The 16,369-nt window shown below is 46.0% G+C and overlaps 1 protein-coding gene across 1 annotated transcript in view; it reads right to left on the bottom strand.

The window, feature by feature from the left end:
- LOC106722682 (E3 ubiquitin-protein ligase RNF213-like) overlaps positions 1-14,913 on the bottom strand; it is a 128,320-nt gene extending 113,407 nt beyond the window's left edge. The window contains exons 1-7 of the mRNA XM_014523918.2: positions 14,479-14,913; positions 11,398-11,531; positions 11,182-11,277; positions 9,861-9,976; positions 8,188-8,316; positions 7,939-7,994; positions 3,731-3,881 (exon numbers count right to left, since the gene is read on the bottom strand). Of these exons, the coding sequence (XP_014379404.2) occupies positions 3,731-3,881; positions 7,939-7,994; positions 8,188-8,316; positions 9,861-9,976; positions 11,182-11,277; positions 11,398-11,531; positions 14,479-14,913 (1,117 nt within the window). The remainder of the gene's footprint in view (positions 1-3,730; positions 3,882-7,938; positions 7,995-8,187; positions 8,317-9,860; positions 9,977-11,181; positions 11,278-11,397; positions 11,532-14,478) is intronic.
- Positions 14,914-16,369: the final 1,456 nt, after the last annotated feature.

Below are 16,369 nucleotides of genomic sequence, written 5' to 3'. Positions count from 1 at the left end.
CAAACCACAAAATGATTGAGTTCAAGATCCTAAGGGGAAGAAAGAAAATTAGGAAGGCCAAGCCATGAGTTGAGATGCAACTGGTAAGAGCCATAAAGAGTCATATAAAAGGATTCTACAAGAATCTCAAAACTAAGAGGAAGACCAAAAGAAAATGTTGATCATGGAGGATGTCCATTATTGTGAAGCACCCAGAGAAGAACAAGGTGATCAGGAATAGCCAGCATGGATTCACCAAGAGCAAGTCATGCCTGGCCCGTTTGATTTCCTTTTATGATAAAGGTGACAGGCTCGACAGATGGGTGGGAGCAGCAGTTGTGATATACCTTAATTTTGGCAAGACTTGCCACAGTCCTTCGGAAAATTTTCACTAAGCAGCTAAGGAAATACAGACCAGATGGAAGTGCTATACAGTGGATACATACCTGGTTGGATCAACATACTCAAGCAGCAGTCATCAATGGCTCAATGTCCAGCTGGGAGGAGGTATTAAGTGGGGTTCCCCAGGAGTCTCTACCTGGTCCAATATTGCTTACCATCTTAATTACTGATATAGGCAAAGGGATTGTGTGCACTTGTAGCAAATCTGTGAATGATACCAATTTGGGTATAGTTGCAACACTTTGTGAGATATGGCTAGGATCTAGAATGATGTGGACAAAATGGAAAAGAGTCCACATTTAATCAGATGACATTCAACAAGGATACGTATCAAGTCCTACACTCGGGATGGAATAATTTCAGGTACAAATACAGACTGGGGAATGAGTGGTGAGGTTGCAGTATTTCAGAGAAGGACTCAGGAGGTTACCGTAGACCAAAAACTGAACAAGAGCCAATCGAATGCTCCTATTGCCAAAGAATACCTCCCAACAACAACAGCAAAACACAGTTTAGTCAGTTGTATTAACAGAAATGTCATTTGCAAATCTAGCAAAGTGGTTCTTCCACTGTATTCTGCATTGGTGAGGCCTCACTTGTAGTACTGTGTCCAGGTCTGGGTCCCAAACTTTGAGAAAGATGCAGGCAGTTTGAAAAGACTAGTGGAGATCAAAAAAATTGCTTGAGATCTGGGAAGCATGACTTATAAGGAAAGGCTGAAAGAACTAGGGTTATTTTGTGTGCAGAAGAAAAGACTGAGCAGGGATTTGATTACAGTCTTCAAATACTTGAAGGGTGATTATAGAGAGGATAGAGATAGCTCTTTTTTTCTGTGGCTACTGGAAACAGAACTAGGAGAAAGGTCCTCAGACTTCAGTACTGGAAAGTTTGGTTGGAGACCAAAGGACTGGGTATGGCTGATATGGGTGGCATGGAGGTCATGGGTGGGGTGCCTGGGGGGGACAACCCATGCCATGGAGGGCTGAAGCCCTGGCCCCAGAGAGCTTCAGGGGGCTAGAGTCAGGACAGGGCCAGGGGTTAGGGACAACACAGTGTGTGGGCCAGAAAAGAAAGACCAAGGAAATTGTGGGTCCACAGTTAAACTGCCAGAAGCAGCCCTTAATAGACAATGTAAAGAAAGCAGAACTACACAACATCTACTTTGTGTCCATTTTCACATAAAACCAGACACGTAATAAAGATGACATGGATAAGGAGGGGAACAAACTGAGAGATGAAAGAAGAGATGTGATTTGCAAGCATCTGGAGGAGGAAAGGCTGGTCACAAGCAGCCAGCATGGATTTACTAAGAACAAATTGTGTCAAACAAACTTAATCTCCTTCTTTGACAACGCAACTACTTGGGTGGCCAAAGGGAAAATAACTACTTGAAGTGAGTGACCTGGAGGAAGAGATGGCGAGCACCCAGATGCAGAGTGGGGGAGGGAATTGCCACGAGGCTTGCTGGGGTGCAGTAGTGGCGTGGTAGTGGCGTGGTAGTCTTGGACAGGAAGAGTATAAGAGTATTGCTCAGGCATGAAATCAGGAAGGCCAAAGTGCAATTGGAGTTGCACCTAGCAAGGGATGTGAAGGGGAACCAGAAGGGTTTCTATAACTGTCTCAGTTTAAACAGGCACGGTCAATTCCCAGACTACTGCACAGAGCAGCACAGTTTGGGGAGGAGGGGAGCAGCCAAGAATGGTAAAAGAATGGATTAGTCACTATTTAGAGAAGCTGGATGTGTACAAGTCCACGGGACCAGATGGGATACACCCGAGGGTGCTGAGGGAGTTGGCTGATGTGATTACAGAGCCACTGGCCATCATTGAAAACTCAAGGCTATCAGGAAAGGTCTCAGATGTCTGGGAAAAGGCAAGCATAGTGCCCATATTTAAGAAAGGGAAGAAGGAGGATCCAGGGAACTACAGACCGGTCAGCCGCTTGTCCGTCTCTTAAAACATAATGGAGCAGATTTTCAAGGAATCAATTTCTAAGCCCATGGAGGAGAAAAAGGTGATTAGCAACAATCAGCATGGATTCACCAGGGGCAAGTCATGACAGAACATGGAGAAGATGACAGAACAAGGAGAAATGGTCTCAAGTTGCAGCAAGGGAAGTTTAGTTTAGATATTATGAACAACTTTCTCACTCGATGATAGTAGCAGAACAAGTTACCTGGAAGATTGTGGATTTCCATCCTTGGAGGTTTTTAAGACCTGGCTAAACAAAACCTTGGCTGGGATGTTGCAGTTGGGGCTGGCCCTGCTTTGAGTAGGGGGTTGAATGAGATGTGACCTCCTGAGGTCCCTTCCAACTTTAATTTTCTATGATTCTAATGAAATATTTTTAATAAAGTATATTTGGACTACCACAAGGCTACTAACAAGAACCTACATAATCTTTTCATAAGGAACTTGGCAAGTTCAGCTTGCAGATAAGGTTCTTAAGAGAGGACATGACACATGATAGCTGTTTTCAAATACTTGAGGATGGCCATGAAGAGAGAAAACATCTTTTCTTCCTTGCTGCAGAGAGCAGGGTACAGACCGATGGCTTGAAGTTGCAGCAAAATAAGTTGAGATTGGATATCCATAAAAAATAACTTCTTCCCTGTTAGAGCAGTGAGACAGCAGAATAAAATGCCTTGGGAAGGTGTGGACTCTCCATCACTGGAAGTTTTAAAAAGAGGTTGGACAGTTGCTTATCAGCGATGATCTAGCTATAGACCTGACTCTGTTCTACTATGGGAATTTTCCAGGCTTCTGGGCCTTGGTTGCTTCATGGAACCGGGAAGGAATTACTCACCCCAGCACCACTACATGTCAGAGGGGGTTTAGCCTTCCTCAGAGGCACTAAATGTCAGCTATATCCAAGGTTGGGAATTTTTATTCTGGTGTGCCAGTGCTCTTGCTGAGACTTAAAGCTGAAGTTTCCTTGCTACACAGTCTTAGCCGCTGCTCAGGGATCCCAATCACCACCTTTGGGATCAGGAAGGAATTTTACTGCATGATCAGACTGGTACAGACTTAGGGGGCTTTTACCTTCCTCTGTAGTGGGGACATTGCCCTCTACCTGGGATCACTTGAGTATATTTTAACAACCTTTGCAGCACCCAGGTATTAGCCATGATGGCCCCCCTGCTTTACCTGTGATGGGTTAAGGTGCAATAGCTTGTATTGTGTCGGGGTTGACTGTATAATTCTGCTAAGAGGTTAGAGAATGCATTTGGATGAGACAGTTTCAATAGGGATGATCTTGCCCTAGGCAGGGGGTTGCACTAGATGACCTGTGGAAGTTCTTTTCAACCCTACTTTTCCATGATTCTAAGTTGACTTTAGTTTGTGCTCACATGCAGTTTTCTTCTGAGCCGGGAATAGTGCATCATAGAGGATCTGTATCCTTATGGTGGCTCGCTTCTGGTTGTCCCTCTTGTCCTCCAGCTGGATCACAGCTTTCTGAACACATTGCTTAATAAGGAACTCAACGTCGAGCAACTGCACCTGAAAAGGCAGCCATTTCCAAACTGTAAATGGTATTTCTTAATACAGTGAAGACACACCCTAAGTCAGGGGCAGGCAATTACTTTGGGCAGAGGACTGCTTACTGGTTTTCAGCAAGTCATCAAGGGCTGTGTGACAGGCAGCCAAGGGCAGATAAATATGAATTTTCTAAATTTTTTAGGGGCCCTGCAGGCCGGATAGAATGGCCTGCCAGGCTACATCTGGCCCACAGGCCACATTTTGCCCACCCCTGCCCTAAGTACAAAGGTGACCCCCATTGCTAAAATAGATATAGCATATATGAGCCATTAATGTGATGAAATAATCAGTAAAGCTAACCACACTCTATCATGCATTAGCAGCTGCATCACAAACAGGTCCAGGGAGGTGATACTTCCCCTCTATGCAGCATTGGTCAGGCCATAGTTGGAGTACTGTATCCAGTTTTGGGCACCACACTTCAAGAGGAATGTGGATAACCTTGAGAGGGTCCAGAGGACGGCCACTTGTATGGTTGGGGACCTGCAGGTAAGGCCCTGTAAGGAGAGACTGAGGGACCTGGATCTTTTCAGCCTTCATGGGATAAGGCTGAGAGGGGATCTTGTGGCCATTTACAAATTTATTGGGGTTGGGTGGGAAGCAAGAAATAGGAGATGCTCTGTTTACCAGGGCACCCCTTGGAATGGCCAGGAACAACGGCCACAAATTGACAGAAACAGATTTAGGCTGGACATCAGTAAGAACATCTTTATGATAAGGGTTGCCAGAATCTGGAATGGGCTTAAAAGCGAGGTGGCACTCTTCCCCATCTTGCGGGCCTTTAGGAGGAGACTAGACAAGCACCTAGCTGCGGTCCTATGACCCAGTGCTCTTTCCTGCCCAGAGCAGGGGTCAGACTCGATGACCTACTGAGGTCCCTTCTGACCAGAACAACTATAAAGCTATGAAACTTGACAAACTTTAGTGTCTTTGGGCTCATATACACACCACAATTCTTTGCCCTTTCATGTGCTGCAACTGCATGTCTATTTGCATGAGTGGGATTTCCTGATGCTTTAAAAGTCTTTCTTGTGCATTAAACTAAAACTCGTCAGATCTAGTTTAGTTTGGCTCACCAGGAATTAAAGCATCGTTTCCATGCATTCGTTGCATGCAAACTCAAAGATGAGTAATGAGCCTCTTTGTCTACCAGGTAGTGCTCCAACTTTTTTGTAGCTCACCCCTTTGAATTGCTATCATTTTCAAGTTGCTTCTGCTTTTTAAAACTAAAACTCCTCGGACATAGGTTTTTATTTTTGTTTCTTGTGTGGTTTGCTTACTCCCTGCTTCCACAGCCATGTGGCAGGGCATGGGCATGGGGTGGGTGCAGGGCCCCAGGCCTGGGGGTCAGCCCTGGACAATCCCGCTTTCCTGTGGTGCCGGCCAGGGACCCGGCTTAATTCATTTGGAAATCTAACGCATATAAACACAGATGCAACGCTCCAAAATAAATAAGTTTAAATTTTATAAACCTATTAAATTTAATGAGGTTTAAAACTTGTGGTGTGTACAGGCGCCCTTTATCTTTACAGAGCTCTGTGAGGCAGATCATGCTTTAAGCATTTACACGCATACATTGTCATGCTCATGTGTGCCTGAGATCCAGTGTGTCGGAGAAGACTCGATTAATCATGTCTGCTCTGCACATGAGCTGATGCGCATGGTACTGCATCGCTTGCAGTTGCATAAGGGGCAAAATGCACGTCAACATGGAGAAAATGACAGAGGTGTACTTTTGAACCATAATCCCTTCTATGTATTTTAGTTCAAAAGTGGACCACTGCCATTTTTGTGCGCTGACGTGTATTTAACAACTTATACAACTGCAAGCGATGCAGCACTTTTCAAAGCACCCAGCGCTGCAGCACTTGCATGTGTAAAAATGCCGACTGTGCCCATTCTATGCATGGGGGTGGAGGTACAGAGACTGAAGGATGGATCCACAAAAAGACAGTGCTTAGTGCTCCAGCATCTCAGTTCCATGTTGCCTATTGATCCACTGATCTGTGTGGGGCACCTGGGGTCCCCAAACAGTGCGTGGGGAGAACAAACTGGCTTAGAGTGGTATCTTCCAAAGTAATGCTGAGCAGGGAACATCCTGAGCTGGCCAAGAGACAAAGTGAACAAGCTCTGCTCTGGGTGGAAATGCCTTCCCACATGGGAGCGATAACCTGATGAAACAGGGACGTGATAGGATCCCTGGTGGCAGGCTTGGAATTGGGGCCCAGAGAGATTTGGGGCAGAAACCTATTTCACGTTACATGCTGTAACAGGGAACCCTGACCCTTCATTGTAGGAAGAGGGGTGTAGCCAGGCAAATGGAAGAAAGCCTGACAGCAAGGAGCAGAAGGTATAAGCTGCCCATGTAAACTGAGGCACTGGCTACAAAAGGCTATACTGCTGATGAGGTAATCAGCAGCACCTGGACCCTGGGAGCAGCAAACTGGGTCACATGACCTGGAGAAGGCCGGGCTTGGGGATATAAGCCTAGGCTCCAGACATGGAGGGGGCAATCTGACTCTGGCTACCACAGGGCAAGGAGCTCTGAACAAAACCGCCTGCAAGTAGGCATGTGGCTGGCCCAGCAGGGTACCTGGGAGAGGAGGGCTATGGAAACAAACTTGCCCTAGGTAGGAGGACCAAAGAAAACAGAGACTCAAGAAGGGGTTCATATTTGAGTTGGAACTGTTTGGGTTGGTGTTTTGTGTTCAGGTTCTATCAGAGGTTTGGGAGGTTTGGAGGCCATATGACACAGTACCAGAGGCACTCTGCAGGACAAGACCTGCTCTGGGCAGGGACGTGAAGGGCTAAGGCTTGGAAGCTGAGGTCCAAGGCAGTGAGACAAGGGGGCAAAGCTGGGACAGCTGAAACCCCAAGAGCTTATTTGAGGTCTGAGGGCATGGGCAGCTGCCTTAAAGGGGAAGCATCCATAGGGAAGCAGAGAGACTTCAGGATTGAGTTTGGGTGGGGAAGCCCAGGGATGAAGCCAGAAAATGGGAAGTACCACAGAAGCTACTCCTAGCCTCCAGGGACCACTTCCCCAATATATTAGCAATAACATCAAAGGCATACCAATTAAGAGACTGGAGGTAGCAAGAGGGATGGGGGGTGATGAGTGGGTCTGACCCAAGTGGGTAGCACATGCTGGGGAAGCTCTGTGAACCTGCTACATATGCCGTCAGGGAAGTAGCCCTGCTGTGTCAATGCCGTTGTTGACACTTACAAATGGCTTGTGATCCTATACCGTAGCTGTATAAATGTACAAGTCTGCTGAGCACGCAGAAAAGGCTGTACTCTGGCCAGGAAGGAACACACATATATGGCCCTGGCTTCAGTCCTGAGACCGGGTTGGACCTGGGGTTAGAGCTCCTGCTACTGCCTGGCACATAGCTTGGAAAATACTGAGTCCCAGAAATGGTGGCATAAGTGTCATGTGGGCATATAAAGTGAAACTGGATTTTACTCTCAGTGTAGTACCTGGTATCTGTACTGTGTACACTAAAAATACCTGTGACAGAACAGGACCAGGACCCCCTGCCATTGCATCCTCTCAGTCATGACTGCAGCTCCAGCTCCATCTCTGGTCCCTTTCCAGCACGAAGGACATGAAAGCTTCAACCCCCTGCCCAGCCAGGCAGTAGCTGAAGCTGTCACGCTACTTCTGCTGCCTGGCCAGGCAGGGGCTGGGACCATCATGTGCTCCCGGCTCTGGACTGAAGTGAGGCCAGAGCTGTAGCTGAGGGTAAGCAGCAGCAGGGTATACAGAGGCCATGAGGACAGCCAGTGGTTGGGGGACCAACAGGTGGGAGGAGCAGATGCTGGGCCTTTGACTGACCCTGAGCCTGGGTCAGGGCCCAAACTGGAGCTACCACAGCCAAACCCCTCCCCACAACCCTGTTCTCAAATCCAAGTTGAGCAGCCTTTTTCCCCTTGTTGACTTGCGTGGGCCCTCTTTTTGGATTTGAGTAAATATGGTATCCAGAAATCTTCTATTTCACACAGTAAGAAAGAAACTTACACTTTCCTCCAGAGAATGACTGACACTTTCAGTGCCTCCTGGCTTGGTCGAACCATCTAGAGACACAAAAATCATGTGCAATGTTATATTTCTGGTCTGTTACACTGAACAAAGAATCACGTGTGACAAATATCAAGTCACATAGACAATTCATGGAGTTTATACTGAAAACTTTGCACACCTGAGCAGAAGGATTGGGAGGAGGCAAAAAATGCATCAAAGTGGGGTGGAAAGCCAGAAGATGATTACCTGTATGAAGACCCTGCCTAGTACTCTTTGTGAAAACCTCAGCAACAGTAATTTTGGAGAGCTGCCCTAAACTGGCTGAAAAGTGTTCAGGAGGCAGAAGTTCATCCAGATGGAGAGAAGTCCACTTATCTGTGGAGGAAATAAAGGATAACAGAATCAGGAATCTTTAGGCCAGAAGAAACCACTCCAATCTCCTCCATACAGAAGCCCTGAGAACGTCATTAGGTCCTTCATCTAGCGACCAGTAAGTTGTGTTTTATTAAATCGTCCCTGCCTAAAAGTCATCCAGGCTTGACTTGAAGACATCAACAATTGGAAGTTGTCCCAGTTACTCTGGCAGTTTTTTCCCCTTATAAAAGCCCTCACTGGGCACATCTACAAGTGCACTTTAATATGCAGTAGCCTATTTTACTGTGCATTATTGCATCATGTAAAAAAATGCTAATATGCAGTAGAAATAGGCTACTGTGCATTATCACTAAAAAGCATGCGCTTTTCCTACTGCACATCAGGGAAGCCTAATGCACATTTCTTTATTGTCTCAAATTAGAGGATGCCTTTATACAAGCCCAGAGCTGCTCCGATGCATTGTAATTACAGATTGTCAGAGCAGACTCAATGAATCAAGTCTGCTGGAGCATGGTGAGTGTCGCACTCAAGTCAGTCTCCTTGTCTCATACATCAGCATCCTCGCACTTCAAAATAGTGGCGGGGCACTTTATATAAAGCTCATTCAACGAGCTTTAGATCAAGCGCCCCTGCCACCATTTTTACGTGTGGGGATGCTGATACATGAGATGTTCTGGGCGCTTTGGAAACGTGCATTAATGAGCATGTAGATGTTCACTGATGCATTTTCTCCAGCCCTCAAACCATATTTGTGATCTTTCTCTGTCCCCTTCTTAATTTTCAGTGTCATTTTTTAAAATATGGTCATCAGAAATGGATTCTGAACATAGTAGGTCACGTGCGATTTCACTTTTATGCCATTAAGTCTATTTACTCAGTAGCAATTAGCTAAGGGAAGAATTTAGATTCTTCTTCCAGCTGCTTTTCCACTGGGCTGCATAAGCTCTGTGGCAGAATAAGATCACCCAGGTCAATTTATAACAGTAAGCAAGTCCTCAAAAGTGTTCAGAGATCAAACACAATTAGCCCCTTGGACACAGAAGGTGGGCTCCTCCCTCTCTCAGCCCAGTAGCCTAATGGTCAGAGTACTTGCTAGCAGTGTGTGCCAGCCCTCCTCTTGAAGCACTCTGGGCAGCCAAGAGGGGAACATGTATAAGGTGCCACTAGTAGGAGAAGAAAGCATGGAGGGTGTGCCTCATGAGCTGAGCACAGAACTGGGGGGCTCAGTCCCGGCTGCTGTTATACAGCCTGTGCTGAGCTCCATGCTGCCACAGCTATACTCCTATTGCTACCCACGTTAGCAACTTCACAGCTTGCTGGGAGATCTCTGCACTGCATCACAACCTGCAGTGCAGACATACTATAATTTTACTCAGCTCTTGCCCTGTACATTCACCTGTACAGAAATGGGGTTTTTACCCCAGGGCTGCTTGGTCACATTGATGCTCTTGTGAGTGCTGCCCTACAGCAAGATTTGAGTTCTAAAAGTTGCAGTAATTTAAATGCTCCCTTAAGTTTTCAGTTGAAAGCAGCTGCATACTCACCTCCACTGAATGCCAGGTAGCCGGACCCACCCTGTATCCGTGGTACTTTACTTATGATGACAACGTGTGATGAGCTTGGGCTTTGTGATTTTCTTCTCTCATCTACTATACAATACCTGAGGGTGCGGACACACATAACTCTTAAACTGGTTTACATACAGTTTAATCCAGATGTGGACAAACAGGGCCCAGAAACACAACAATACCACTATTCCAAAGTATCATTGATTGGGAACCATTTCACAATTTCTGGGGGATCAGGATGCAGACACACTTGACAACTGAATTATTCCCAAATGTCACCGATTAGAAATCAGTTCACAAATGTGTGTGAAGTTCTGTGGTGTGTCCCAGACCATCATGGCTATCAAATACATCCCTGAAACATGGAAGATGGTGAATTTTATCTGATTTGAAATCAGAAACTTCATTGCTGAACAACAAGAAAGACACCTCCCTGATTTTCTGCCATCTGACACCAACAGGGAAGGGATCCTGATCTGCACAACAAGGAGCACGTCACAAAGACACTCTCATGGACCCAGAGGGACAGATTTCCAGCTTCAGCTTCCTCTGTGCAAAAATGAAGTTTATTTCCTACATATGGGAATTTTTTACCATCTTTAATTTTCCCTGAGTCTAATGAAGACTGTGTGAGCCCAAAAGCTTGCAGAAATTCTTTTTTTTTCCAATTTCTCACTTGGCCTAAAAAAGGTATCATCTCTGAACCAAGAGTTCCAGATTTTTGCATTTCTTTCTGTGAAGTTCTGTAGCTCTGATGTTACGTGGTGGGAGTGAACACCACCCCCAGCATGCCTTGCAATGCGTGAGTGGAAGAGAGTGCTTGCACCCATGCTTTGGAGGCTTCAAGAATGGGTGAACGGTGCATTTTATCTGTTTGGGTTTCCCTGCTCTGCTAAACATGAATTCAGTGAACCTCAATAGCCTGCAACTGAGCTGCCTGACTTTTGGGCAGGAGGGGCAGGGCTTGATTCCACGCTCTTGGGCTCCTTGGCATGAGGTTGGCATAATGACAGGCCATGTTTGAGTAGGAAGTGAGGGCATAAAAGATTGTTCCGGAGTCCCTGTCCCCTGCCCATGAACAACAGCAGTTGCTGGAGAGGACCTTGAGCAGTCTGACTGGCATATGTCCAGGTTTGGGGTGTGTTAGTGAGGTAAGGTGGGCGGGGTGTGCTCAGGGCCAGTGTGATTAGGATACATCACTACTATAGTGTAGACCAGCCCTCAGAGACTCGCCTCTGTGCTCATGTTTCACTTCACTACTGACCTGAACCCTGAAATCATAAGAAACGTTGCTTACTTGGCACAGGCCAGGAGCCTTTTGCTGCTCTGTGGCTCATCAAAGCTGAACTGGACAAGGAGCAATTTCTCATCTGGTGATCGTCTGAAAAACTTACTGCAAACAATAAAGAAGTCTCTTTAAATTCTTTTCTAAAGATCACATCCAGCACACATTGTAAACACATGTTCAGGCTATAACCAAACCAAAATGAGTTGCACCAAACCCTTTTGTTACCTAATTTCCTGACGGAAGGCATGTTCAGTCTCAAACTGACTTAGAAAGACACACCAGATCCTGTTTTGCAGATTCAGTTTCTTTGTGACCATGTCTAACTCTCTCTGGTTTAGGAGTCTTGCATGTGTAGACACCTACAAGAAGGAAAGGATTTCTATGCTTGAGTTGGCTATGGTACGAATCAAAAATACAATAAAAGGAAATGGTTTGAAGTGAGTTTAAATGGCTGCCCAGTAAAATGGCCTAGAAAATACATTACCCCAACTAGAAAATGATAACTTTTCACTGGAAAAGCCAAACAACACCATTTCCTTCATCACAGTGCTCTACAGTGCTCGATCTTTAGGACAAGCACTGAATCCAAAGCGAGAGCAAACCCTACACAAACCTTTGCCTCATTCCCTGAAATACAATGCCCTTACTGAGCTGGACCTTTATAAGGCTTGAAACAGTCTTGGCGCAGTGACACATGACATTCTTATATGGAACATGGAAAAATGTGGGCTAAATTGAATTACTGCCACGTGAATATGCAAGTGGGTGGATAACCACAAGCAAAGAGTAGCTGTACATGGATTGAAAAGAAGGCAAAATTCCCTTAATTTCACTATTCATCTGATAACAGGATACAATTGACTCCCCTTCATGATTTGCCCTTCCCAGGTTGCCGTTCAGATGCCTGTTCCAGAAGCTTCCTTTTCCCCACTGTGAGAACAAGGATTTGCTGACCCTGACCTGGGGCTTCTTCCATCTCAAGGCCTTAAACTATGGGGCACTTTGCATGTGTTTTATTGAGATAGTAACAGCTAGGGCTGTGCAAAGCTTTGGATCACAATTCGGATTTTGAGATGATTTGGATGATTCGGAAGCCGAATCTACAAATCTGAATCGAATCGATAGAAACTTTAGGCTTTCCGGAAATGATTCAGAGCTTCAAACATTTGTGTTAAGACACAGTGGGGTGAAAGCTGCAAGGGTGGTAGCTCTTGCTGAGGCCACAAAGCCTGCCAAGTTTCAAGGAGATAGGTGCAGGGGTTTCAGGGAAACTGCACTTCAGACTGCTGACAAGCAAAACTCATGACATAGGTGACACTATGTGTGTGTTAAGGCATATGGGGGTGAAAGATGCAGGCTTGCTAAAGCCTGTTTTTGCTACAAAGCCTGTCAGCTGTCGAGGAGATAGGTGCAGGGGGAGTCTGGGGTCTTGGGCCCTGTATCTCTGGCCACAGGCAGGCAAAACTCATGACATGGGTGCTTATGGGACTGTGTGTGTGTTCAGGTATGCCCTTTCTGATGCTGGGACCTCTGCACAACCTGACACTGTGCTCCCATGAGGCCTCCTCCTCCCCTGCAGCCTTGGTTTGGTCCAGCACTGTAAACGACGGCAGGTCAAAATAACTTATGTGGCTCAACACCAATAGCACCAGCAACATCAAAGGTACCAGATGGAACTGGCACAGAGCCTTTCTTTTTACGAAGGAATTGACAGCAAGAAGTAAAGATGTTGTATGGGATATACGTTACTTGTGGCGTGTGATGGCAACAGACCCAATCCCACAGGGTTGAAAAACCCTTTGTCAGGCTGAGGAAGTACCTGCAGTTGGTGTGTCTCCTGGTCCTGGATGGAAGGAATAATAAAGAAGCCAGAGGCTGGCCTGGCATGCAATGCAGGCAAGAAAGCCAGGCAGTGAAAATGAAAATGGAGGCATCAAGGGGTGAAGGAGAGGTGGGGGGCTGGGGCGGGGGGGCGGCGATGAAGCAGCTCAGGTAAAAGTGCAGAGGTGCAGTTTCCCAGAAACCCCTGCACCTCTCTCTTTGGAATCTTTCAGGCTTCATGGCCTCAGCATGTTACTCGTGGTGTGTGATGGCTTATCTTGTGTTTTTACATGGCAGTGTGCCCCCCGTGAGGCCACCTCCTCCCCTACAGCCTCGGTCCAGTCCACCACTGTAAATGATGGCAGGTCAAAATAACTTGTGGGACTGTGTGTGTGTTCAGGTGCGCATGCCCTCAGAAGGGGCTACCATTCCTGCACGTTTCATCCAAATCTAGCCAGAAATGACAAAGTTATAGGCTGTTTTCACCTTCCCTATTATAGCCTCTGGGGGAAACATCGAAACAGCATCAAAACAGTGGAACGTTTTGACTTGCTTCATTTTGTTTCGAGGCTGTTTCAACCATATCTGTTTCATTTAGATTTTGCTATTTCAACCTTGAAACAGGTCGAAACAGCCTCAAAACAAAACTGGTGGCAAAATTTTGCATAGCCCTACTGCTTTCCCCCCAGGCATCTTTAGCATGCTCCCAGATCTCTGAGCTAGGGTGTGATATACTAACAGTTGTAGGGGACCAGGGTTCAAGACAGGTTTCAAAATAAAAAAAATATTAAGGACTGAAACTATGCCATGCAATACAGGAATAAAACTGCCTCCCATTCCCTATCCACAGCCTTTGACAAGCCACGGCCCTGTACTCTTTTGTTCGCACTGTATCTGCAGTGCGCTGCTGCTGATGGACATAACCTTCTCTCAGTCTGGCATTTTATCTTCCTGTGAAAGGCCGAGGGGTTTACATAGCTTGAAAAGTTTGTGGGTCATACATCTGCATTAACTGTGATTCCAATACTAGTTTTTTTAAGACTCATACAACAAGCCCCGCTACTCTAAAATACATGCACACTTTAATAGGAATAATGTTAGGGTTTAAAACAAAACAGAACAAAACTAAGATGAAGGTCAATTAAGATTTAAAGTACCTTCAATGTTAGTGTAATGTGCTTAAGTTCTCTCAGTGACATTTTACACTTTCACCGGAGACAATTCTCATAACGGTAAGGTCCTTTGAGCACAAATGACGTTACAATAATTCAGTACACCGCCCAAGAGAATGAGGCTGTAAACATCACTAGGGCCCATGAGTTCATCAATAATATTAATAAAATGAGTAATAGTTGGAGATGGAAAGGTAGCTTTCCAGAGATGCTGCACAACCTGCAGCTCTCCCTGAAGGCAACTGAAGGCATGGCTGCCCTACACCCCCCAAAATCAGGCCCACCAATCTGGTTCTGAAATAAAACATTGTACCTGCAAGCACAGCCCATTGGTCTCATCCACATTTGACTGGTCTTTCATCAACTTTCTCAGGATGTCAATCAGGCCACTGTGCTTCTTCTGCCCAAAGTACAGGTCCTGGATCTGCTTAGCATCCTCCAGAGAGGAGTATTTGAGACGCAGGATGGAATCAGGGGTTGCACACTCAATTAATTTGCTTTTACAAGCTCCTAGAACTTGCTCTTCATTGAACACAAAGTTTCCCTGAAGGCTGCTCTGAGAGCACTGCAAAATGACCGTGGCCGAAACATCCTCGCTGAATCCAATGAAAACATCCTGTTCCTTAGGGTCGGAGGCGGCCCAGCTGGCGCTGCAGCAATCAGCGTTCTTCAGGGTGGCAAACGACTTGGCCCATTGCTGAAGCTTTGTCTTCACCTCCCCCTGCCGCGAGTTGAGAATGGTATTCATCTCCAGGCAATGCTTCTCCAGCCTGTTCAGCAGCGGGGTGGGGAACTGTGTGTAGACAACGTTCTTCTCTTCAATCACAACCAACCTGAACTCTTTTTTCACTCGACATTTCACTCTGTGAGTGCCCAGGCCAAGGTCAACATAATTGTTTCCTCCTAACTTGACAAAACACTGGTTCAGAGCATCATACAGGCTTTCGTACAGGTTCTGTATGTTTAAGAGAATGACAGGCCGTCCTGTTTCCATGCAGATTTTCACTCGGTTAACAGAACGGCATACCTGTGAATATTCTTGGTCCTGTGGGAAACCTGAGCCAAATATTATATCACAGCTCTCGATGTCCATCAGTTTGGTCATCTGGAGAATCTGGAAAGCTGCATGGTTAGTTGTTATTAGCAGCAAGTATCTAGATACAAACCCTGTTTGCCTCTTGTCTAAATTTTCCCGCAACAAATCAAGGGTATGCGGGGTTTCTAAGTCGGAAGAAAGAGAGAGAATAGGCTTGCAGTCTCTGAACAACTTTAAAGGAGATATTTCTTCCGAACCTCCAAAGTTTCTCAGAATTGCTTTTCCAATGAATTTTTCTGGGGAGCATTGATTCTGATCTTGGGCATAAAATTGCAGCATTTTGATCAGGCTGTAAAAATCACGGAGCCCAAAAAACTCCACAGATTGCTTCTTTAACACTTCACAATAAAAGTTGGCTAGAAAGGGGAACAGATCCTCTATTGCTGCAATGTTGCGGCAAGGTTGCTCTAGTTCTGTGCAATCCACACAGATTCCCTTGGCCGTCTTCACGAGCTCATCCTCCTTCGGTTCAGTCCTGAGCACAAAGAGTCCTCTGTTCATCTTAGCAGGGTCCAGGGCCCAGTTTGAAATGCCGACAAAACCAACTTTTTTATATGGCTCTGGGGTTTCATCATCAACACACCCATCTTCAAGGAGAGGGTGTAATGTCTTGAGGGGCATTTCAGGAGAGTCTTCTGCAAGACCTATCTCATCCAGAATAACGACTGAGGCAAACTCTTCCAGTTTCTGGCCCTTCTGAAACTGTGCACATTGTTTGAAGGTGGAGATGATTCCCTCGGGCCTAGAGTGAGGGCTACATTGGAAAGATATCACTTGGATCTGTTTGTACCTTTTAAATAACTCTGTTTTGGATAATCTGCCCTGCATTGCATCCACAGCTATGGTTTTAGACAGGGACTTGGAACTTCCTGGCTTCCCTACAAGAAAGAGAGGCACTCGCAGGTCCATGCAAATGACCATCATAAAGATGTTTTCTCTCAAGGCATCATTCCGCGCTGTCCACTTAGGAATGGAGAGGTTATCTAGGAACACCTCTTGACATAGCACAATCTCCTGATGAAGCACGTGTGCAGGGACAGAGAAGCACTCTGCAATCACTTCCAGGTAATCTTGGCGACAACGCTCAAGAGACATGTAATAGCAAACC

Source organism: Alligator sinensis, unplaced genomic scaffold (assembly GCF_000455745.1).
Source record: "Alligator sinensis unplaced genomic scaffold, ASM45574v1 scaffold364_1, whole genome shotgun sequence".
NCBI classification, from domain to species: Eukaryota; Metazoa; Chordata; order Crocodylia; family Alligatoridae; genus Alligator; species Alligator sinensis.
Note: the sequence above shows the minus strand (reverse complement) of the source record. Positions and strands in the feature narration are given on the sequence as shown.